At 39.2% G+C, this 24,600-nt stretch overlaps 1 protein-coding gene across 1 annotated transcript; it reads left to right on the top strand.

Annotated features, from left to right (window-relative positions):
• The first annotated feature begins 2,649 nt into the window (after nucleotides 1-2,649).
• Nucleotides 2,650-24,294, top strand: arsh (arylsulfatase H). The gene is made up of 11 exons (XM_061970616.1): nucleotides 2,650-2,717; nucleotides 5,784-5,927; nucleotides 6,010-6,131; nucleotides 6,205-6,327; nucleotides 10,315-10,517; nucleotides 13,388-13,608; nucleotides 15,319-15,455; nucleotides 17,594-17,731; nucleotides 18,819-18,978; nucleotides 19,060-19,181; nucleotides 23,355-24,294. The coding sequence occupies exons 1-11, from the start codon at nucleotides 2,713-2,715 to the stop codon at nucleotides 23,717-23,719; spliced, it is 1,740 nt and encodes a 579-aa protein (XP_061826600.1). The 5' UTR covers nucleotides 2,650-2,712; the 3' UTR covers nucleotides 23,720-24,294.
• The last annotated feature ends 306 nt before the right edge of the window (nucleotides 24,295-24,600 follow it).

Raw genomic sequence — 24,600 nt, 5'->3', positions numbered from 1 at the left:
ACAAAACCCAAAACCAGTGAAGTTGGCACGTTGTGTAAATCGTAAATAAAAACACCACATGGGCTCAGGAACACGTCAGAAAACCACTGTCAGTAACTACAGTTGGTCGCTACATCTGTAAGTGCAAGTTGAAACTCTACTATGCAAAGCAAAAGCCATTTATCAACAACACCCAGAAACGCCGCCGACTTTGCTGGGCCCGAGCTCATCTAAGATGGACTGATGCAAAGTGTAAAAGTGTTCTGTGGTCTGACGAGTCCACATTTCAAATTGTTTTTGGAAACTGTGGACGTCGTGTAGTCCGGAACAAAGAGGAAAAGAACCATCCGGATTGTTATAGGCGCAAAGTTCAAAAGCCAGCATCTGTGATGGTATGGGGGTGTATTAGTGCCCAAAGCTTGGGTAACTTACACATCTGTGAAGGCACCATTAATGCTGAAAGGTACATACAGGTTTTGGAGCAACATATATTGCCATCCAAGCAACGTTATCATGGACGCCCCTGCTTATTTCAGCAAGACAATGCCAAGCCATGTGTTACAACAGTGTGGCTTCATAGTAAAAGAGTGCGGGTACTAGACTGGCCTGCCTGTAGTCCAGACCTGTCTCCCATTGAACAACTTAAGCTGTACATCAAGCAAGAATAGGAAATCATTCCACGTGAAAAGCTTAAAAAATTGGTCTCCTCAGTTCCCAAACGTTTACTGAGTGTTGTTTAAAGGAAAGGCCATGTAACACAGTGGTAGAAATGCCCCTGTGCCAACTTTTTTATTTGTATTCTGTTTTTATTTACCATTTACACAACGTGCCAACTTCACTGGTTTTGGGTTTTTGTAATACTTGGCATTATTAGATAAGGGACAAGAGGTAGAAAATGGATGGATGGATAGATAATATTCAAGTTTAAAAGATATCCATTTTTTTCTGTCAAAATTGAAAGAAAGCAATGCATTGTGTGAAAAAAATCTAATAAAAATGTATTTCATTTACACACATTTTTCAAAGGCCACATAAAATGATGCGTCAGGGCAAATCTGGCCCCCCGGGGGCCTGGAGTTGGACACCTGTGCTTGAGCAACACTTCCGTAATCACCATATATAGACCTTACTGTGTATGGCGAGGCAGACCAAATCGGTTCAGTTTTTTATTTGCAAAAAGTGAGAACATAATGTATTATTAAAATCAACCAGTGTTTGTGTTTAAGAGGTGATAAAAAGGTGAATTATTCATTTATATATATATATATATTAGTGATGGGTTGATGAGGCGTCATGAAGCGTTTCGACACATTGCAAAACTGTATTGATACTGTTTTCGATACGTATCACTAAATACTGACATCTGCTGGACATTAAAAATCCCTACAGGCAACCTATGGACCGACTCAACTGACACTGATTTTATGACCTAGTACAGTGGTTCTCAAATGGGGGTACGCGTACCCCTGGGGGTACTTGAAGGTATGCCAAGGGGTACGTGAGAATTTTAAAAAATATTCTAAAAATAGCAACAATTCAAAAATCCTTTATAAATATATTTATTGAATAATACTTCAACAAAATATGAATGTAAGTTCATAAACTCAGTGAAGCACAAGCTCAGGTTTGTCATTAAAATGTCTGTCAAAAAGAACTGTGAAAAGAAATGCAACAATGCAATATTCAGTGTTGACAGCTAGATTTTTTGTGGACATGTTCCATAAATATTGATGTTAAAGATTTTTTTTTTTTTGTGAAGAAATGTTTAGAATTAAGTTCATGAATCCAGATGGAGCTCTAATACAATCCCCAAAGAGGGCACTTTAAGTTGATGATTACTTCTATGTGTAGAAATCTTTATTTATAATTGAATCACTTGTTTATTTTTCAACAAGTTTTTAGTTATTTTTATATCTTTTTTTCCCAAATAATTCAAGAAAGACCACTACAAATGAGCAATATTTTGCACTGTTATACAATTTAATAAATCAGAAACTGATGAAATAGTGCTGTATTTTACTTCTTTATCTTTTTTTTTTCCAACCAAAAATGCTTTGCTCTGATTAGGGGGTACTTGAATTAAAAAAAAATTCACAGGGGGTACATATTGCTGAAAAAAGGTTGAGAACCACTGACCTAGTATATACAATAATATAAACCAAGTCATTGTATTTCATTTAGGATTATTTCATAACTTCATTTAAATAAAAAATATATTTTTTGTCTTTTTTAGATACAGTCAATAAATAATGTGAACATGTATCATAACATTGAAATCTAAGAGAACGTGTTGTGAATGAGGATGCTTGTGGACCTGGAAATTATTATTATTTTTTTTTTTACACATTTTTTTTTTTTTTTTTTTAAACAGTTTTTCCAACGTATTCAATTTTAGACGCTTTCTCTTCTTAGTTATTATTTCTCCGGCTGTAGAAAAGAGCCGCTCACAGGGCACAGAGGAGGCGTCAGTGCGACACAGTTCGCGTATCGGTCACGTGACCAAAACAGCTCATGATCGGTCACGTGACTTTCTAAAAGCGGTACGCGCACCGACACAGGGTTTCGCTCTATGAGCTCGACGCATGCGCCGATGCATCGGTGTTGCCGGACCCATCATTAATATATATATATATATATATTTTTTTTTTTTTTTTTTTGCGGTTACGTAAGGTCAAGTGTCAAAGTGCGCGAGGCAGGAAACTACTTCCGGGTTTGAGTAAACATATTGACGCAATGTGGTAAGTTCTGCACTCAATAGATGAACTGTCCTTTTAGTCCAAAAACGGCGTATTCACTCTTCTAAACCCCCTTAAAGTTACACTAACTGCACCGAAAACAATGTACGTTTGTAATTGTTGCCTAGCAGCGAGTGAACGCAGGGGGCCGAGTCAATTTCCGTTTTTAACCGTAACAAATAAATATTGATAGAATAGTCTATATAATTATTCCTATCAAGCACATTGGTTACTTGTGTCAACAGTTTGCATGTTTTATCAACGTATTACACCACAATGACAATTTTATTTGAAGCAATGTAACAATGACATAGTTTGGATAACAATGCGTAACAGCATGAATTTACCATGAATTGATTAACGTGGACCACGACTTAAACATGCTGAAAAACTTATTCGGGTGTTACCATTTAGTGGTCAATTGTACGGAATATGTACTGAACTGTGCAATCTACTAATAAAAGTTTCAATCAATCAATCAATCATGCACTTCGCCGAGTGCGGGCGCCATCTTACGGCGGTCAAGACCCGCCCGGTGTCGCGCGTAATTCTGTATCTCTAAAATATTTTGCGTGCCTACCGCGGGAGCGCGCATAAGGGGCGGAGCTCTGTGCCTTTTTTTGTTGAATTTATAAACCTTTATTTATAATATGCCACATTTACATACAATCAAGACATAATAATAATCAAATTAAGTACAGACATAGTACAAAAACAGTACAAAACAGCGCCAGTGAACTCAATAAAGTAGCTAAAATAGAATGCAAAATAGAGGACAAATATAACCTTAGTGGGAAATCTAATTCAAAACATTTGTATGCTCAAACAACACTTAAAACCTTTAGTATATCTGTATGTGGAATTAAATTATGGAACGGATTAACCAAAGAAATCAAACAAAGCACCAATATGATTCCGTTTAAGAGACGGTTCAAACTACAAGTGTTCACAAAGTACACAGAATAAGAATTATGGTGAACGTCTTGAACCCTTTTTTTCCCTTTTTTTAATTTGCTAAGACAAATATTTATATATTTAATATTTGTATGCTTACTATGGTATATTATTTATTTGTTCACTGTTCTGTTACAGAGAACAAGGAAATTGGATACAATTGGTATGGTATGAAAAGGGGTAGGATTAAATAAATAAGATCTGCTTCTTCCTACTCCTTTTCGGATGTGCTGTAATGAAACAACTGAAATTGTGTGATGCATTACATTGTATCATATGCATGTTCCAAATAAACTGAAACTGAACTAAAATATATATAAATATATATATATGTATATATATACAGGTAAAAGCCAGTAAATTAGAATATTTTGAAAAACTTGATTTATTTCAGTAATTGCATTCAAAAGGTGTAACTTGTACATTATATTTATTCATTGCACACAGACTGATGCATTCAAATGTTTATTTCATTTAATTTTGATGATTTGAAGTGGCAACAAATGAAAATCCAAAATTCCGTGTGTCACAAAATTAGAATATTACTTAAGGCTAATACAAAAAAGGGATTTTTAGAAATGTTGGCCAACTGAAAAGTATGAAAATGAAAAATATGAGCATGTACAATACTCAATACTTGGTTGGAGCTCCTTTTGCCTCAATTACTGCGTTAATGCGGCGTGGCATGGAGTCGATGAGTTTCTGGCACTGCTCAGGTGTTATGAGAGCCCAGGTTGCTCTGATAGTGGCCTTCAACTCTTCTGCGTTTTTGGGTCTGGCATTCTGCATCTTCCTTTTCACAATACCCCACAGATTTTCTATGGGGCTATGGTCAGGGGAGTTGGCGGGCCAATTTAGAACAGAAATACCATGGTCCGTAAACCAGGCACGGGTAGATTTTGCGCTGTGTGCAGGCGCCAAGTCCTGTTGGAACTTGAACTCTCCATCTCCATAGAGCAGGTCAGCAGCAGGAAGCATGAAGTGCTCTAAAACTTGCTGGTAGACGGCTGCGTTGACCCTGGATCTCAGGAAACAGAGTGGACCGACACCAGCAGATGACATGGCACCCCAAACCATCACTGATGGTGGAAACTTTACACTAGACTTCAGGCAACGTGGATCCTGTGCCTCTCCTGTCTTCCTCCAGACTCTGGGACCTCGGTTTCCAAAGAAAATGCAAAATTTGCATGGTTGCTCTGCCATAGTGATCAAATGCTTTCACAAGTCCAAAACAGGTGAAAAATGTTTTTCAAGTGTTGACCGGTCCGCAGTTACAAAAAGGTTGGGGACCACTGACATAGATGATCTTTGATCAATGTTTCTACAGTAGGTCCTTAAAAGCAGAAGTGTTTCTGTCACATAGAGAATCTTTGACTACTGTTTCTGCAGTAAATCCTTAAAAACATCTGTGTTTGTGTCACATAGAGGATCTTTGACTTGTGTTATTACAGTAAATCCTCAAAAATCAGCTGTATTTGTGTCACACAGAGGATCTTTGACTAAGGTTTCTACAGTAGGTCCTTAAAAACAAAAGTGTTTCTGTCACATAGAGAATCTTTGACTACTGTTTCTGCAGTAAATCCTTAAAAACATCTGTGTTTGTGTCACATAGAGGATCTTTGACTTGTGTTATTACAGTAAATCTTTAAAAAAAACAGCTGTATTTGTGTCACATAGAGGATCTTTGACTACCGTTTCTACAGTATATCCGCAAAAACAGCAGTGTTTGTGTCACATAGATGATCATTGACTAATGTTATTACAGTAAATCCTTAATATCAGCAGTGGTTCTGTCACATAGATGATCTTTGACAAGCGTTTCTACAGTAGGTCCTTAAAAACAGAAGTGTTTCTGTCACATTGAGAATCATTGACTAGTGTTTCTACAGTAAATCCTTAAAAACAGCTGTGTTTGGGTTACATAGAGGATATTTGACTATTGTTATTACAGTATATTCTTAAAAACAGCAGTGTTTCTGTCACGCAGACTATTGTTATTACAGTAAATCCTTAAAACAGCCGTGTTTCTGTCACATAGAGGATCTTTGACTAGCGTTTCTACAGTAGGTCCTTAAAACAGAACCCACTGAACCACCTGTTATATTTTCCATTAAGGCCCCCCTTCTTGGCACCTGGTCTTCTTCTCTTGGTGCAATGGAGGGGCATCAGAGGGGAAGACAAGAGGCCCAACTTTGTCCTCATCATGGTGGATGACATGGGAATCGGGGATGTGGGTTGCTACGGTAACAACACCATCAGGTCAGTCAATAAATAGAATGTCGCGTCAGTGATCAAGTTGTTCATGGCCCTCTGTTTTATTTGTATCAATGTGTCTCTGTAGGACCCCCAACATAGACCGGCTGGCCTCGGAGGGGGTGAAGCTGACTCAGCACATTGCAGCCGCTCCTCTGTGCACGCCGAGCCGAGCCGCCTTCATGACGGGACGCTATGCTACCCGCTCAGGTCTCTGAAGGAAGAGTTTTCCCAGCATGTAGAGAAGACTTGGTCCCTTTTGTTGACGTGTGTGTCTTTGTAGGAATGGCAGGATCGGGCCGGTCACAGGTGCTGCTCTTCCTCGCAGGTTCAGGTGGACTGCCACCCAGTGAGACCACCTTTGCTAAGAGGCTCCAGCAACAAGGGTACACCACGGGCCTAGTTGGTGAGGGGATCTTTATTTTCTTTTAAGTGTCATTTGGTGTGGGCCATTAGGCCCCGCGAGTAGTCTGCGAGTATGTTCCTCTACAGCAGTGGTTCTCAAATGGGGATATGCGTACCCCTGGGGGTACTTGAAGGTATGCCAAGGGGTACGTGATATTTTTTTTAAATATTCTAAAAATAGCAACAATTCAAAAATCCTTTGTAAATATATTTATTGAATAATACTTCAACAAAATATGAATGTAAGTTCATAAACTCAGTGAAGCACAAGCTCAGGTTTCTCACTAAAATGTCTGTCAAAAAGAACTGAAAAGAAATGCAACAATGCAATATTCAGTGTTGACAGCTAGATTTTTTGTGGACATGTTCCATAAATATTGATGTTAAAGATTTCCTTTTTTTGTGAAGAAATGTTTAGAATTAAGTTCATGAATCCAGATGGATCTCTATTACAATCCCCAAAGAGGGCACTTTAAGTTGATGAGTACTTCTATGTGTAGAAATCTTTATTTATAATTGAATCACGTGTTTATTTTTCAACAAGTTTTTAGTTATTTTTATATCTTTTTTTCCAAATAGTTCAAGAAAGACCACTACAAATGAGCAATATTTTACACTGTTATACAATTTAATAAATCAGAAACTGATGACATAGTGCTTCTTTATCTCTTTTTTTCAACCAAAAATGCTTTGCTCTGATTAGGGGGTACTTGAATTAAAAAAATGTTCACTGGGGGTACATCACTGAAAAAAGGTTGAGAACCACTGCTCTACAGCATCTGTGTCAAACTTAAGGCCCAGGGACCAAATCTGGCCCGCCAGATCATTTTATGCTGCCCACGAAAGCCTGGAAATAATATGTCAAAGTACTTCCTCACTAAATGTATTTGATATAATCTGATTTTACAACAAATATTATATGACATACTGTATTACAATTGTTTTGTACAAATTAATTACAAACTTAAATATCTGCTTGTGACATTTCAAAGCAAGTCATCCATCAATTTCTACATATAACTATATAATCAAATGCATTAGGAATGGTTTTTTTTAGGGGAGCTGGATCTTGAGGAGCTGTTCCTGTCAAAAACTCATTGAAAAGACTGTCTCTTTGTTATATTTTGTTACGTAACTCAAATATCAAGCAAACTATGACGACATTACCTGCTGAACTACTTTTTATCAGGCGCTGATATCTCCTTCCTGTGTAATGCCCGGGCAATGTTAATATACAAATGAGAATCGGTTATTATTGCTCACTTCTAAAGACTTGATGCGTCCCTGAATGTTACGTCACTAAAATGCATAGCACTTGTAGGGATGTACCCATCGATCCATGCCAACCGTTTATCGTGTAAAAGTATGTGATTGGCCATTGGGGCGGTATAGCTCGTTTGGTAGAGTGGCCGTGCAAGCAACTTGAGGGTTCCAGGTTCGATCCCCGCTTCTGCCAACCTAGTCACTGTCATTGTGTCCTTGGGCAAGACACTTTACCCACCTCCTCCCGGTGCCACCCACACTGGTTTAAATGTAACTTAGATATTGGGTTTCACTATGTAAAGCGCTTTGAGTCACTAGAGAAAAGTGCTATATAAATATAATTCACTTCACTTCACATTGCTGATTAGTGCCTTTTAATGCCGATCACAAACGCCGATCCTGTCTGGCTGACAAGCGGCTAGCAGCTAATTATATGTCTCCATCCACAGTGTGGAGTCAGTCTCCTAAACTAATAATAATCATTCCCCTTTACAGCAATGAACTGCATTTCTTAGTATTTTAAGTGTCGTTATTAAGTGTTATTATCAAGTATCGGGACGAGGCTGAACATGTTATACACCGGAAGGAAACCATGTGCAGGCAATAATAACTAAGCTAACTGCTAAGCTGGATTTAAACAGCACCAAGAAATACGTGCTTAGTAAACTTTAGGAATGTAGATGCAGGGGCGCCGAAAAGGGGGGGTAAAGGAGACGGATTCTAGGGGCCCATGATGGAGGGGGGCCCAGAGAGGCCCCTAATGATGATGAAATTATAATACAGAAAAAATAATGACACTGTGTTGGGGGCCCTGTAAAGATTCTTTTCATGGGGCCCAAAATCCCTAGCGGCGCCCCTGTGGAACTGTGATGCGACATAAAATAAGCAGTTATTAACAGGAAATTAGTAAGTAGAATAATAAGAGTCTAGAGCAGGCCTGGGCAATTATTTTGACTCTGGGGGCCACATTTAGAGAAAAAAATGTGTTTGGGGGCCGGTATATCTATTTTTAGGAACACTAATACAAAACCTCACAATAATGTCTGATTGGATGCTAAAAACTTTATGACAGACCGCCTTCAAAAACGTAATGGTATTTTACATTTTTCTATGAACGATAAAACACTGAATATTGACAAAATATGAACGTCACACCCCTTTTCGATCGACATATTTTACAATCAAGTGAAACGCAACAAAAATGCAACAAACAGTGAAATATGAACGCGAAGGGTACAAAATAAACCCACCTACAATCTGATATATCTGATATATCACTAAGCTTTAGAACTTTGTTGTGAAAATCTCCTTCCGCATCTGTGGAAACGCTTCCCGCCCACACTGCTTGGTGCCTCGTCTGAGCTGCTGTGACGTAGATGACCATAGTAACTAATTAGATTACCATAGTAACTGGTATATCATCCTTAAGCGCAGATTCCAACCATTGAAATACTTTGTATAGTTCAAGACTTGCGGTCATTAGAAAACATCACTGCACATCATAATGGCAGCTAATTTCCATCTTAAAAATCTAAAAAAAAATATTTGGGAATGTCCGGCGGGCCAGATTGAAAAGCTTAACGAGCCGCATGTGGCCCCTGGGCCTTAATTTCCCCAGGTCTGGTCTACAGAGAGGATAATGAATCCAATAAAAATGTTGGTGTGTCAGTACTGTCGCAGTCAGTACACGTACATGTAAGAGGATCGGATATGTTGGCGGTGTCGATACCAAAGGTAGTACCAGTATATGATCAATACTAGACTATTTAGGTCAATAGTTTTATCTTATAAAAATCTTTGTTTATGTTTACAAACTCAGGGAATAATTCCCTGGACACTAAACACAAATGATTTGAATGTGTAGTTTTTGCTTCTGTTTAGTCACAGCGTACTAATTGTCACGCGGGGGTCGCATGTTATTGTGCGGATCGTTTTCCCAGGATGCAGACGGAACTCCGGAGGCAGTGTGTAGGTAAGACAATGATTTATTTATCATAAATCAGTCAAAATCCAAAAATACAGGAAAATGCAACAAACAGAAGATTGCATGGGAAGCTAAGGAAATAGCTAACAGGAAGATTTAGCATTGAATCAGGAATCAAATAGTACACCCACGTAACTTGTTGCATAGCGCAAACAAGACAGCCAGGCTGAGTGTGGCGAAAAGAAGGAATAAATAGTCCTCTGATTAATGCCCCGGAGCAGGTGAGCGTCTTTGGCACTAATCTGAGGCAGGTGAAAATAATCAGCGCCCATGGCAACTAAAACACAAACCCAGGGGTGCTGAAAACAGAACTAAGGGAGTCTTTAACTAAACAAAACATGATCCGGGTAACGAATCATGACACTATTGACTTAATAGTACTATTGAAAGAGAATAAGGAAGTAGTTTAAATATTGTGTTGATATTGTTAAACTGACATTAGCCCTCACCATAAATGGAGTGAAAGATGTACAGTTAATACATGTGATTGGTATTGGTATCGGCCAATCTCACTCATGGATGATTGGAATCGGCAGCATAAAATCATGAACAGAACATCCCTAAGCAATTGTGTAATAATGTCATGAGGCGATTATGCATTCATATACATACAGTATGTAGTCACTGGTACAAGCGGCCTCTGCAGTGACATCGCCATCTTCTGGCCTGACATGCATATTACAGGGGATTCTTTTTGTTCATTGTTCCATTAACATCCTTTCGCTCCTGACTTCTTTGCAGGTAAATGGCACTTAGGTGTCAACTGTGAACACAGAAGAGATCACTGTCACCACCCTAACCAACACGGCTTCAGCTACTTCTACGGCATGCCTTACACCCTGATCAACGACTGTGTTCCGGGCATGGGAAGGGACATCTTGGCTGACCTTCAGCAGACACTCAAAAGTCTGTTCCTGTTCCTCGCGATTGGACTTTTCACACTGGTATGACTGGTTAATTTTATGTACCAATGATAGTCACACACACATTGTGGCAAAATTATTCTCTGCATTTGACCCATCACCCTTGGTCACCCCCTGGGAGGTGAGGGGAGCAGTGGGCAGCAGCGGTGGCCGCGCCCGGGAATGATTTTTGGTGATTTAACCCCCAATTCCAACCCTTGATGCTGAGTGCCAAGCAGGGAGGTAATGGGTCCCATTTTTATAGTCTTTGGTATGACTCGGCCGGGGTTTGAACTCACAACCTACCGATCTCAGGGCGTAATCTGTATGTAGAAATATATTTGTTACCTTCTTTTTTCACTGCACACTCACCACTTTTTTTAAACTTTAAAATAACACTGTGTGAAGCCACAAAAGCCAAAGCATTGAAAATCAGGGATCCAAGATGTCTTTTATTTATCGGAATTCCGCTATTCTTTTAGCCCAGTGATTTTCAAACAGTATTGGTACAAGGGCTTCATCTAGTGCAGGGGTGTCAAACTCATTTTAGATCGGGGGCCACATGGAGAAAAATCTACTCCCAAGTGGGCCGGACTGGTAATATCACGGCACGATAACTTAAAAATTGTTTAAAAATGTTTAAAAATAGAACAAGCACATTCTGAAAATGTACGAATCATAATGTTTTTTTTTACACTTGCATGTTGTGGTTGATTGTAAGATACATCCTCAGATGCACTGGTACACATCCTCAGTGATGTGCCTGAGATCACCAGGGGTTTCGGGTCTTTCAACATCATACCCCCTCCCTCAGGTGACCCAGCCAGGGTTGATCAGACCCCAGCTTGTGTCCCAGTAGCATTGGCCCACAGTTCGCTCCTCCTGATCCAAAGCCATCTAGAGGCTGTCTCTGCTGCCTCCACGGTGGCCTTGATGGCCTTCCTTTTCCCATCACCTGTGATGCCAAGTAGTGTGAACACCTTGCACAGTGAGCGGCCAGCAAAGCCTCTACACCCCACTTCAATTGGGCTCACAGCGTGCCTTCCAGCCTTCTCTGCGGCATTGCTCGACTAGCTCCTGGTACTTTGACCGCTTCCGCTCGTTTGCCTCCTCTATGCGATCCTCCCAAGGAACTGTCAGCTGTATCAGTAGCACCTGCCGTGAAGATACTGATGTAAGCAAGATGTCTGGCCTCAACGAAGTTGTTGTTACGTAGTCTGGAAACTTGAGCTGCTTGCCCAAGTTCACTCGAAGATCCCTGTCCAATGCTGAGGTGAGGAGCCCAGCTGCTGGTTTGGGCTGTGACTGTGGCTGCTCTCCAGCCCTGACAAAGACAATTAATAGTATTCTATCTTTATTTGTCGTTATTTATACTTTCTGAATAAATTATGTGATAATGTTCATCAGTCAACTCATTGGTGTTAATTTTCAATCTATCAAGATAAAAAAATAATATCAAAATTAAATTTCAGCATGTTATTTATGTAGTTTGCTAATTTTCCTTGACTGGTGCACTAACGTGGTTTATTTTTTTCTACATATGTAGCATCATCTACAAAGATACATCCAGCCATCCATTTTCTACCGCTTGTCCCTTTTGGGGTCGCGGGGGGTGCTGGAGCCTATCTCAGCTGATACAAAGAATCGCTATTGCAACATCTAGTGGACACATTTAGAACAGCGGTTTCTTTCATTCAAAAATTTCACGTTGATTTTTATGCTTAGCAAACTCATCCCGCGGGCCGGATAAAACCTGTTTTATAAAACTGGGCCGTACGCACACCCCATATCCCACACCCCGGATTGTTAATAATTAAATGTATATACTCTGATGATTATCTTGTGTGATGACTGTATTATGAAAATAGTATATATCTGTATCATGAATCAATTTAAGTGGACCCCGACTTAAACAAGTTGAAAAACTTATTCGGGTGTTACCATTTAGTGGTCAATTGTACAGAATATGTACTTCACTGTGCAATCTACTAATAAAAGTTTCAATCAAAAAAATGTTTGACACCCCTGATCTAGTGGTATGCCAAAGAATCACTTAAGTAAATATAGGGATGTTCCGATGCCGATACGACTTTTTTTTTGGAGGTATAGGTATTGGGGACTACTTGTAACTAAATCTCAGATACCATACTAATAGGTTTTTTGTAAAAAAAAAACCTCGGGTGTACAACCTAAACAGAGCGCACACAACCAATAAGTCCGCCAACATGCTAATGTTTCTACATGGAACAGTCTTGAGTTTTAATTTATTTATTTAAAAGAGACAATGCATATTAACGAACACAACAACACAAGTTGTGTAAATGTGCCGGATTATAGCAAGTCCCGAAACATTAAGACAGGTAGGTGTGCCAAGCTTGTGGCATCATATTCAAAAAGACTCGAAGCTGTAATTGCTGTCAAAGGTCCATCAAAAAAGTATTGAGCAAAGGCACTGAATACTTATGTACTTGTGATTTCTTACTTTTTTTATTTTAATACATTTGCAAAAAAATCTAAAAAAAAACTTTTTGTCATTGTCATCAATGAAGACAAACATGAATTTATTCCATTTTGGAATAAGAATGTAACATAACAAAATGGAAGTGGTGTGAATACTTTCCGGATGCACTGTATACCAGAGATTTTAGATAAAAGACAATATCATCGGAGTTTTATTTGCTGATTTTGGACCGATATCTGCTGACAAATATCAGATAGGGACACTCCTATTTATTAATTTAGTTGGGTAGAACTGTACTGCATCATACAGAGAGCAGTTTCTAATATGCAAATCTAAACAATGTTTCATGTTATATCAGGGCTGAAATGGAATTTTAAATGTTCGGACTGTTATCAGCATCACCATAAAACCGACATCATTGACAGAGTTTCCATCTTATTGATATTTTCAGGTGTTTATTCGTGCTTGTGACCTTTTCGACATCAGCCCACGGCTCTTGACGGCGCTCTTCACGTTCGGCGTCTTGGCGACTGTCGTGTGGTACGTGCCCTTTGAACTCCTGCCCCGATGGAACTGCATCATCATGAGGGACCAGGAGGTGGTGGAGCAGCCGATGACGGTGGAGACGTTTCCCTATAGGATGCTGACGGAAGCCCAGCACTTCGTGAAGAGGTCAGAATGCGTATGAAACCTGAGCGCTCGTGCATTGAGAGCAAAGAGTGACAGGACTAAGTCAACTCATCTTCAAATATCCAGAGAGGATTCTTTTTCTGTGGTAATTTTTTAATCTATATGCAATAGATGAAAGGTCTACATGGTGCATAAGGGAATTTTATAGATGAATGAACTATATGGACAAAAGTATTGCTCCAAAACCTGTATGTACCTTTCAGCATTAATGGTGCCTTCACAGATGTGTAAGTTACCCATGTCTTGGGCACTAATACACCCCCATACCATCACAGATGCTGGCTTTTAACTTTGCACCTATAACAATCCGGATGGTTCTTTTCCTCCTTGGTCCGGAGGATACGACGTCCACAGTTTCCAAAAAAAATTTGGAAATGTGGTCTCGTCAGACCACAGAACACTTTTACACTATGCATCAGTCCACCTTAGATGAGCTCGGGCCCAGCGAAGCCGGCGGTGTTTCTGGATGTTGTTGATAAATGGCTTTGGCTTTGCATAGTAGAGTTTTAACTTGCACTTACAGATGTAGCGACAAACTGTAGTTACTGACAGTGGTTTTCTGAAGTGTTCCTGAGCCCATCTGGTGATATCCTTTACACACTGATGTCACTTTTTGATGCAGTACCGCCTGAGGGATTGAAGGTCTGTAATATCATCGCTTATATGCAGTGATTTCTCCAGATTCTCTGAACCTTTTGATGATTGTACGTACCGTAGATGGTGAAATCCCTAAATTCCTCGCAATAGCTCGTTGAGAAATGTTTTTGTTAAACTGTTCGACAATTTGCTCACGCATTTGTTCACCAAGTGGTGACCCTCGCCCCATGCTTGTTTGGGAATGACTGAGCATTTCATGGAAGCTGCTTTTATACCCAATCATGGCACCCACTTGTTCCCTATTAGCCTGTTCAGCTGTGGGATGTTCCAAATAAGTGTTTGATGAGCATTACTCCTTTTTTGCCACTTGTCCCAGCTTTTTGGAAACATGTTGCAGGCATCAAATTCCAAATGAGCTAATATTTGCAAAAAATAACAAAGTCTTCCAGTTCGAACGTTAAGTATCTTGTCTTTGCAGTCTATCCCATTGAATCAGAATCAGAAATACTTTAATAATCCCCAAGGGGAAATTTAAATTTTCAGCACAATCCCATTCAAGATCAGACAAACATTACAGGGAGACAGAACAGGATTGCTGACGGGTCTGCCAACTTCCGGCACCCCTTACAAAAAAGGTGAGATACAGGTAAAAATATAGGTTGAAAAGGATTTGCAAATCATTGTATTTTGTTTTTATTTACGATTTACACAACGTGCCAACTTCACTGGTTTTGCGGTTTGTAAATGTCCATTTATCCAGAAGGAAGTTTGTGACACCTGTGAAGCTTTGACTTTAAGTAATATAGTTTAAAAAAAAATGCATACAGTGTTCCCTGGCCAGTTCGCAGTTTACTTACTGCAGTCTCAGTGCAACGCACATTTTTAAGTACCTGTGTGTACTTTGAGATTTGAGTAAAGTTTTTGTGTTCACATACAGTATGTTATATAATTTCCATGTACCATTTAGTGGTTTGGTTTTGACTCCTGTTCATTCAAATGATGGAATACATGTCATCGCAAAATCTTCCTCTTAACAATTGAGACTAATAACATTCATGTTATTTAAAATACTTTCTGTATGTGCGTTTTTTTCAGGAATGCTCATCATCCGTTCCTTCTGTTTTTCTCACTGGCTCATATGCACTCTCCGCTCTTCAACACGCCTGCATTTGCTGGCAAAAGCCGCCACGGTCGCTACGGTGACAACATGGAAGAGTTGGACTGGATTGTTGGTGAGTGTGCCTCAACAAAACTGCAACGTTCAAATGTTCACGTACTATGGCTAAAATGGCTCTCAATGCACATACAAAGCACGGAGTACAGCCATTTTTGTGGGTTTAATGTGATACATCTTCCAAAAGAAAAATGAATATCCTCATTAAAGTGTCTTTAGAAAAGAACAGAATAAGAAGAGAGGACGAACAAACAGGGTGAGTCGCTGGATCTGCTAAATAACTGGCCTCAGATTAACTACAGTAACTGTTTTTTGTGTGAACGCTTGTTTTATTGATTTTATGTTGGGCATCAACATTGGTAATATGACGTGTGTGTACAGTTCATATGGGAAAAATGTTGACCAGAATCCCCAAATGAACTGTGTTAAACCTTAGAGTTTTTTCTTTCAGTATTTCCCTTACATTTTTTCATTTGTACCAAGGAATAAAACAGTATCAAATCCCACGGTACGATATTATCACTGTGTTAAAGGGGAACTGCACTTTAAAAAAAATTCTGTATATCGTTCACAGTCATTATGATGGACATGACGATGGATGTTATTTTTTTCTTAATTTATTGTAAATATGTAATAGATGCGATCAAAAGTCCGCTTACAATGGAGCCTATTGGAGCCGCTCTATTCTGCCTATAAAGCCCCTAAAAAAACATCCAAACACCTCCATTAAGGTTTTACATAGATGACGTAAGTAAATATGCAATGTTGTAACTGGCGAATTTGTAAAAACATTTAATATTTACGCATTCTGATCATTTTAAGCATACGTGGCACATTAATTATTATTACAAATATTATTAATTATTAATTATTATTGTTAATTATTAAAAACACATCACGTTTGCTTTTTTTACTTCTTCATCAGTGATTACTGCTCACTGCAGACTTTATGAGAGCCAACAAACATAATAAAACATCACTTACTCTACAGGTCTGTTGTCATTTGGATGCCGACTGCTAGGATGTTCATATATTCCTGTTTAGATGAAAAATGTCTCATAATCCTCGCGAAGAAACGGGGTGGGGGAGGGGGGACCCAAGCGTCTTTTCGTGTCGTTCTCGCCATTCCTGGGTCATAAATGGCTGTCAAAATGCTTGGCGGAATACGTCCCCAGCCATCTATTTTTATGATTTATGATCAACAATAAACGTACATGGGATCAAGGAAGCGAGGAAGCAGCAGACCACTCGATGATGTAAACATAGGGACACACAGTAGTGATCACAGCGTCGCTGTAAAAAGTTTGTCTGCGTTAGCGCTTATAATAATGAAGTAGCATTGGATGGGTTGATAATGGTCTTAAGTTGTGGATGTCAAGAAAAGCTGTCACTCTGGATGACCATAGTCAATTTTAATGATCATGATAATTTTGAATACACTCCCTATGCAAGTGACTGAAGGGCATACTTACTCAACAGCCATACATGTCACACTAAGGGTGGCCGTATAAATAATGCCAACACTGTCATAAACATGTGCCATATAGTGAAACCATCCTAAACAACAATGACAAACCCATTTCGGGATAATATTTGCACCGCAACACAACATAAACACAACAGAACAAATTCCCAGAATTCCCTGCAACACCAACTCTTCCGGGACGCTACAATAACATCACTAATATTTGATTAATATTCAAGTCACGAAATGTAAATGGAGTATTGTTGGCGCTTTTTGAATGGTTATTTATCTGAATTGATTTTATTGACATTAGCCGGAGAACTGAGAACTGCGGGCTCTGTCCAATCACAAGTCAGTAGGAGGTGCTTCTTTCTCGTGCTTGGAGTGAACAACATCCAGCGGTTTGAAATGCTGTGTGCCGCGGAAACCGCAGACAGGCTGAAATAAAAAAAATAATGGTCGGGCATCAGGAGTAAAAAAAGATAGTTGCTGCAACTGGCTAGGCAGGTGTCCCCTTCCTCCCTTAACGCTTCATGTGTGTCTCTCCTTCAGCCCAGTGCTCTGTGGCAGCGAATCTCCCCCTTAACAAAGACGCGTCAGAAGAAAGTTAACAAACATTTTTGTGGTGTTTTTTACTGACTTTGTGTCTCCCTCAGCGTCCATTAAAAGTCATGTGGAATTAAGTAAGTTAGACAATGACGACTAATTAGCCTTGCGTCTCTGCTCCATAGGGGAACTAACGGAGACTGTGGATTCACTGGGCCTGGCCAACGACACTCTGATCTATTTCACCTCAGACCACGGTGGATTCCTTGAGGATTCCCATCCTCTGATTGGCCAGCGAGGAGGATGGAACGGCGTCTATCGAGGTTTTAGCATCTTACCATCCACATCTATACTTTTGACAGACAGTTTTTACTTTCATCCTGTAGAATTCTGCTCAAAAAGTCACAAAAAGTGAATACACCACCCACATTTCAGCAATTATTTAAACTACAGTATATGTTTTCAAACTACAATATTATTAGAATGAAACTTGGACCAAAGTCCATCCATCCATTTTCTACCGCTTATTCCCTTTGGGGTCGCGGGGGGCGCTGGAGCCTATCTCAGCTACAATCGGGCGGAAGGCGGGGTACACCCTGGACAAGTCGCCACCTCATCGCAGGGCACTTGGACCAAAGTAAATCCCAAATTTCGTATAGTTTTGCTTCTTGAGAACATACAGTAAAAGTTATTTTAAATAAACCTGAAAAAACTACTGCGTAACCACGGTGTGCCACATTCTTGATTCAGAATTTGTAACGCAGCATTAACTTTCAAAAATATATTTTTAAAAATAATTAATTAATTTTTTTATTTTTTTTATTAGATTAATTACTTAATTGACCAGGTATTGTTCATCCCTTATAAAATAAAAAAAATGTTTCCACAAAAACACATCTCATAATAACAATATATGGTAAACATTTTTGTGATAATGCAGGCAAAACATAGAGCACACAATTTCTACATGTTAATTTCTTTATGCCTCAATGATAATGTTATTTTGTTAAGTGTTGAGATGTCTCACTTTGTTCAGCAGGTCTTGAACACATTAAAACTGTGTGAGGCAAAGCGAAAGAGAAACTGATATATAACTGTCTCTAATGCTGCCAAAGCCTAATAAATATGGGTATCTATCATTTTACATTATCATTCATTAGTGTTGAGTACCTATACAATTTATACTTTAAAATAAGGGAGTGAGACATATTTAGGACTTAAACCTGGGTTGTGTTGTGAGTGAAACATTGCAAGCAGGTTTGGAGGGGTGGGGGGGCAAGCCGAGTGTTGGAAAAATACATTTTTACGGGCGTCTCGATTACTTTTTGACATTCAAAATAGCAGGGACCTACTATATTGCTATAATAAATTATGATCCATGTTCCCTAATCTTTCATTTGTCACGTTAAGGTGGGAAAGGAATGGGGGGCTGGGAAGGCGGCATCAGAGTTCCTGGTATTTTCCGCTGGCCCAGCAGACTGGCAGCTGGAAGAGTGGTGGACGAGCCCACCAGCCTGATGGATTTGTACCCCACACTCAAGTATCTCGCCCAGGACACCCGATCAGACAGGTCTGTAAACGGTAAACCCAGTAAGGGAATTGGTACAAATCTAGGAAATAAAATAAGAACTTCAAGTTCTCTCGTTGTCAGACGCTTGGACGGTCACAACCTTATGCCGCTGTTGGAGGGGAAGGTTGGTCGGTCTGAGCACGAGTTCATGTTCCACTTCTGTGGCAGTTACCTGAACGCAGCACGCTGGCACCCTCCTGGCAGTAAGTCAACACAAACATCTACCATTTGCTTCTCATTTAAAGGCGTCCATCATGCAAAACCAACTTTTCTCAATTATCGGTACCTGCTGTTGTGCATTTGGGATCTACAAAAGTCCCCAAAAATGTGAAATCAAAGCGTGGAAGCATTACGGAGATATTTATAGAACAATCTTGCCAACTTCCTGAAAAACGTCCGTTTGGAATGTTCCCAATTGGTGACGACACCAACTGGGAACATCGTCAGCGGATTATCCATAAATTATTTAAATCTACCCAAACTGACTTGTGCATGTCTGCCATTTTTAGTTTATGTACAAGCATCTGTAGTTTAGACGACAAAATGGCCAAGATACGACTCAAAGAAAGAAAATGCTGTTACAGAACACTATTCGAACCTCCAGTCTCATCTGAAGAAGTAAAAAAGTGCCCGGCTAACTTTTTTGTTTCGTGGCAATGTGTCTTTAACTGTGAAGAAGTCGCTCCAAGTGTGTGCAAAGAATAGTCCTGCTCCACCCACAATTCTTCACATCTACAAGGAAAAGTACCTTCCATATGAGGACCGGTGAAGAAGTTAGGACATAAATCATGGTCCCAATACGGAAAACCACTACATCTAATAGAGAATGTCTCATTTGCACCCTTGGTGGTGAAATCTATCAAAATTAGGGTGGTCCCAAAAAGGAGGGATTTTTCAAATTAACTGTGTGTCAGTTTTAAAAGTGCTCCCCCTCTGGTCAACATATGAAATAACAAGTGTGTGTAAAAATTTGAAGTGCTCCCCCTCTGGTCAACATTTGAAATAACAAGTGTGTGTAAAAAATTAAAATGCTCCCCCTCTGGTCAACATATGAAATAACAAGTGTGTGTAAAAATTTGAAGTGCTCCCCCTCTGGCCAACATATACAATAACAAGTGTGTGTAAGAAATTGAAATGCGCCACCTATGGCCAAAATAAAAAAATATGTATATAGAGACATACTGTAATAACTTGAAATGAAAATTATATAAAATAATGAAATTAAAAAACCAATTAAATTTTTTTTTTTTTTTTTTTAAATTACTTAAAGCTTACCTTTTTTATATTTGCATAGTTTGTATATTAATTATATTATATAATTATATTAATGTTGTAAATACAAAGCGTTATATATCTACAAAGGGTGGTCCTAAAGTGGTAGGCATGTTGTGTGCGTGTGCGTGTGTGCGTGCGTGTGTGTGTGTGTGTGTGTGTGTGTGTGTGTGTGTGTGTGTGTGTGTGTGTGTGTGTGTGTGTGTGCGTGTGCGTGTGAGAAGACATCAGTGTCCGTCTTCAATCCTGACTTTTGCTACACTTCTGCAGATCTGTGCGTGCATGCAGCAATTTAGAAAATATTTGTCTGTAACTTCACCTTTCCTTTGGCTATACTCGCCACAAGTTGGTACCCAGCACCCAGTGGCGTTAACGAGGCTCAACTTAGCTCCCGATTGGAATGGTGGGCCATACTGATAGTCGATAACAAACTGATACTTTTTACTTAAAACATCATAATCTTTGAATCATTTTCTCACTACTGTAGTGCAAAACAACAAAAAACAACATTGTTTGGATATGTTGACACTATTATGATAATATTCTTTATACCAGTGTTTCTTAACCGCGAGCCCCGAGATAGCCGCCAAAAAAAAATCTGTTGGCGCACGGTTGTAATACTCTTTTCCATCACTTGTGGCAGTAATGACAATCTCAAACAAAAAGAAGAAGTCTGGAGCTAAAGTCTTAGAGAATTAGAGAAGTTCCTTGAAGTGGAACTGCACTTTTTTTGGAATGTTGCCTATCGTTCACAATCATTATGAAAGACATGACGATGGATGTTATTAGTTTTTTTTTTTTTTTACATTCTAAATATTAAATAAATGCGATCTAAGGTTCACTTACAATGGGAACCACGGAATTCTGCCTATAAAGCCCTTAAAAAACATCCAAATACCTCCATTAAGGTTTTATTGTCAGAAGTGCTACTTACAGTTTGGTTATGTTTGGGTTTTCCTGTGTTTAGAATCACTTCCTGTCCTGGTGCTTTTGTTTTGTCAGCGTTTCCTGTTTGGTCTCTGTCTTTTGCAGCATTGTTACTTTCTGCTCCATGTCCTGTCAGCACACCTGTTCCTCGTTTAATTGGTTCTATTTAGTTCCACCTGGGTCCCTCCTTCAGTGTTGGATCATTCTCCCTCTTCCTTTTGAGACCGATGCTTCGTGTTCAGTTTTAGTTGCACGCTTCCTTGTAAGTAATACATTATGTTTTTGACTTGCATTCTATTTACGTATTTTGATAATTTGTAGACATGATGTAGACAATTTTACAAGTTGGAGTGCATTAAAAAACAATCCAGCTGTTGTCATGTCTTTCATAATGATTGTGAACGATAGGCAAAAAAAAAAAAAAAGTGCATTTCCCCTTTAAAAGTATAAATTATGACTAAAATGGTGGAGCTGTATTTTTCATCTGCACCTAAATTGCATTGACAGTTTCGTTAAACATATTTATTATTAATTTAGTTTGAATGTGTTTATTTTAGCAATGCGTAATTGTATGTATATTTATTTTGTATCATTTGTTTTGACCCCCTTTTTTTGCAGTATTTATTTTTGTAATCAACCTGACCAAAGCCATTGATAATAATCTGTGTGAATAACACATGCTTTCATATCATTTGACAAGATTTATCCTGTTAAACTGTAAGTAGGTTACCGCATTTTCCGGACCATAGGGTGCACCGAACTATAAGGCGCATTGCCGATGAATGGTCTTTAAATCTTTTTTCATATATTAGGCGCACCCGATTATAGGGTGCATTAAAAGAGTCATACTATTATTATTTTTTTCTAAATGTAAAACACTTCCTTGTGGTCTACATAACATGTAGTGGTGGTTCTTTGGTCAAAATGTTGCATAGATGATGTTTTACAGATCATCTTCAAGCCGCTTTATGACAGTTGCTTCCGGATGCGCCATTTTGTGGGCGGTCTTATTTACGTGGCTCACCTTCGGCAGCGTCTTCTCCCCGTCATCTTTGTTGTAGCGGTGTAGCGTGCAAGGACGAGAGTGGAAGAAGTGTCAAAAGATGGAGCTAACTGTTTTAACGACATTCAGACTTTACTTAAATCAATAACGGAGCAGCATCTCCTCATCCGGAAACAACAACAATGTCCCGTGAATAACCGTCCCACCGGAACTCTCTAATAACTAAAGTTCCTTGGGTGAATAATGTAAACTCACTACGCCGGTATGTTTTAGGGCTTTCATGGCGAGTTTACCGACAGATATAAGTAATAACTTTACACTACTTTATATTTGAAATGGCAACAGCGGAGTATGAATGTCACATAAGAAGATAGAGAAAAAGAATAAGCTTATCGGCACGGACTACAAAAGCGGACACGCGCAATTTTTCAGTACTTATGCAGATCCCAATTACAGATCAGCAGGTACCAGAAGGTGAGAAAAGTTGCTTTTGCATAATATTGCAAAACAAAACGCCAGATAATGTCTTACCTTTATACAAGCACCATAATATTCCTGTTTAATGTGCTGACAATCCACCAAGCGGTGCGGCTTCATAGCTTACCAAAGTCGTACTAAAACATTTTGATAGATTTTTGAGCGCTGTGTGTAATGTTCTATATTTTCAATGGAACATATAAAATGTTGGTGTTTCCTTGAGACATATTGCAATCATAGTGCAGTATACACTTATCTCTTATGTTTGGCTGCCATCTACTTGTCAAAATTATCATTACACCATGTACCAAATAAAATAGCACCTAGGTGAGTAAGCTCAACCAAACGTATTCCTTACATTAGGCACACAGGGTTATAAGGCGCACTGTCGAGTTTTGAGGGGAAAAATAGGATTGTAAGTGTGCCTTACAGTCTGGAAAATACGGTGGTTATAATTATTGAATACAATTAAAAGCAAGAGTAAGATTTATTTAGTGTTAATCAGTTGGCCCCGGACCTCTCTGTCGTGGAGAAGTTGGGCCTTGAGGTCAAAAGGGTTAAGAACCCTACCTTTTACTACACCTTGAGATATATCAGCATTTAATGTGGCAATATTGGTATTTTGTCCCACTGACCGTGTAGCACTAGTGTGCTATTAAAGACTACAATGTTTGACAGTATCTGACATTCCCCACAGGTGACTCCATCTTCAAGGTGCACTTTTTTACCCCAAACTTTTCCCCCCCGGGAGCCATCGGTTGCTACGACATCTTCCTCTGCCGGTGTTTCGGAGACCATGTGACTCATCACGACCCGCCGTTGCTCTACGACCTCTTCCATGACCCTTCAGAGTCGCGCCCGCTCAGTCCCGAAACGGAGCCGCGCTACGCCGAGGTCCTCCATCAGACCGCCAAGGCCGTGGGGAGGCATCGGCGCTCCGAACACAACGCTCCGACCCAGATGACCTGGGAGAAGATCCTGTGGAGGCCCTGGCTTCAACCCTGCTGTGGAACATTCCCGTTCTGCGGCTGCAAAGAAGACACCAACTTAGTGGGAAACTAAATTTGACAACTTAAAAACATACATTTCAATTTCATTAGGACTATTAGCATGACTGCAAGAAAATACAGCTCAGGATAAAAAAAAAGTTGTAATTTACACTCTGAGCCACTAGAGGGTAGTATCAGACTATGCATGGATTAACTTGTTTGACCACCCTTTAATACTGTAGTATTGGTTTTGGCTTTGCAATTTCAATTCTTGTTAGTAATTCAAGAATAATCTTTAGGTTTTTAAGTTATTTTCAATGTCTCAGGCAAAAGATCAAAGTTTAACGATATTCCTTAATATCGTTCTGTCACCGTGGTATTCTTTTTGTTGTGTATGCTTGGAGTTTCTCCACAAGCTGCATGTGTAATTAAATGAGTATAAGTTGCATTAGAATTGTGCTTAGAACAGTTTGTGCTGTTATCTGTCAATTTCATTTAATACCGAATACAGAACATTGTGATTCATGCATTGTTCATGCAATGTTTTTTTTAATGGACAAGTTGAGAGGGACAAGCGGTAAAAAATGGATGATGCTGACTATTTTGCTTAGTGTGGTTCTGTTTGGTGAAATAAAGTATAACTACTCACCCTTTGAGAACCTTTGACACTTAATGCAGTATTCCACAACCACTGGTCCAGGGACAGGTACTGTTTTGTGTCCCATTATCATCATCATCAAACTTTATTGCAGACTCCAACATTCATGTAGACCAGGGATCGAGAACCTTTTTGGCTGAGAGAGCCATGAAAGTCAAATATTTTAAAATGTATTTCCGTGAGAGCCATATAATATTTTTTAACACTGAATACAACTAAATGCGTGCATTTTTAAGTAAGACCAACATTTTTAGAGTATAATTAGTCTCATTATTTTTAATATTGTTATTCTAAAG

This window comes from Nerophis lumbriciformis, linkage group LG13 (assembly GCF_033978685.3).
Source record: "Nerophis lumbriciformis linkage group LG13, RoL_Nlum_v2.1, whole genome shotgun sequence".
NCBI classification, from domain to species: Eukaryota; Metazoa; Chordata; class Actinopteri; order Syngnathiformes; family Syngnathidae; genus Nerophis; species Nerophis lumbriciformis.
The sequence above is the reverse complement of the archived record's forward strand: the minus strand, read 5'-3'. Positions and strand labels throughout refer to the sequence as shown.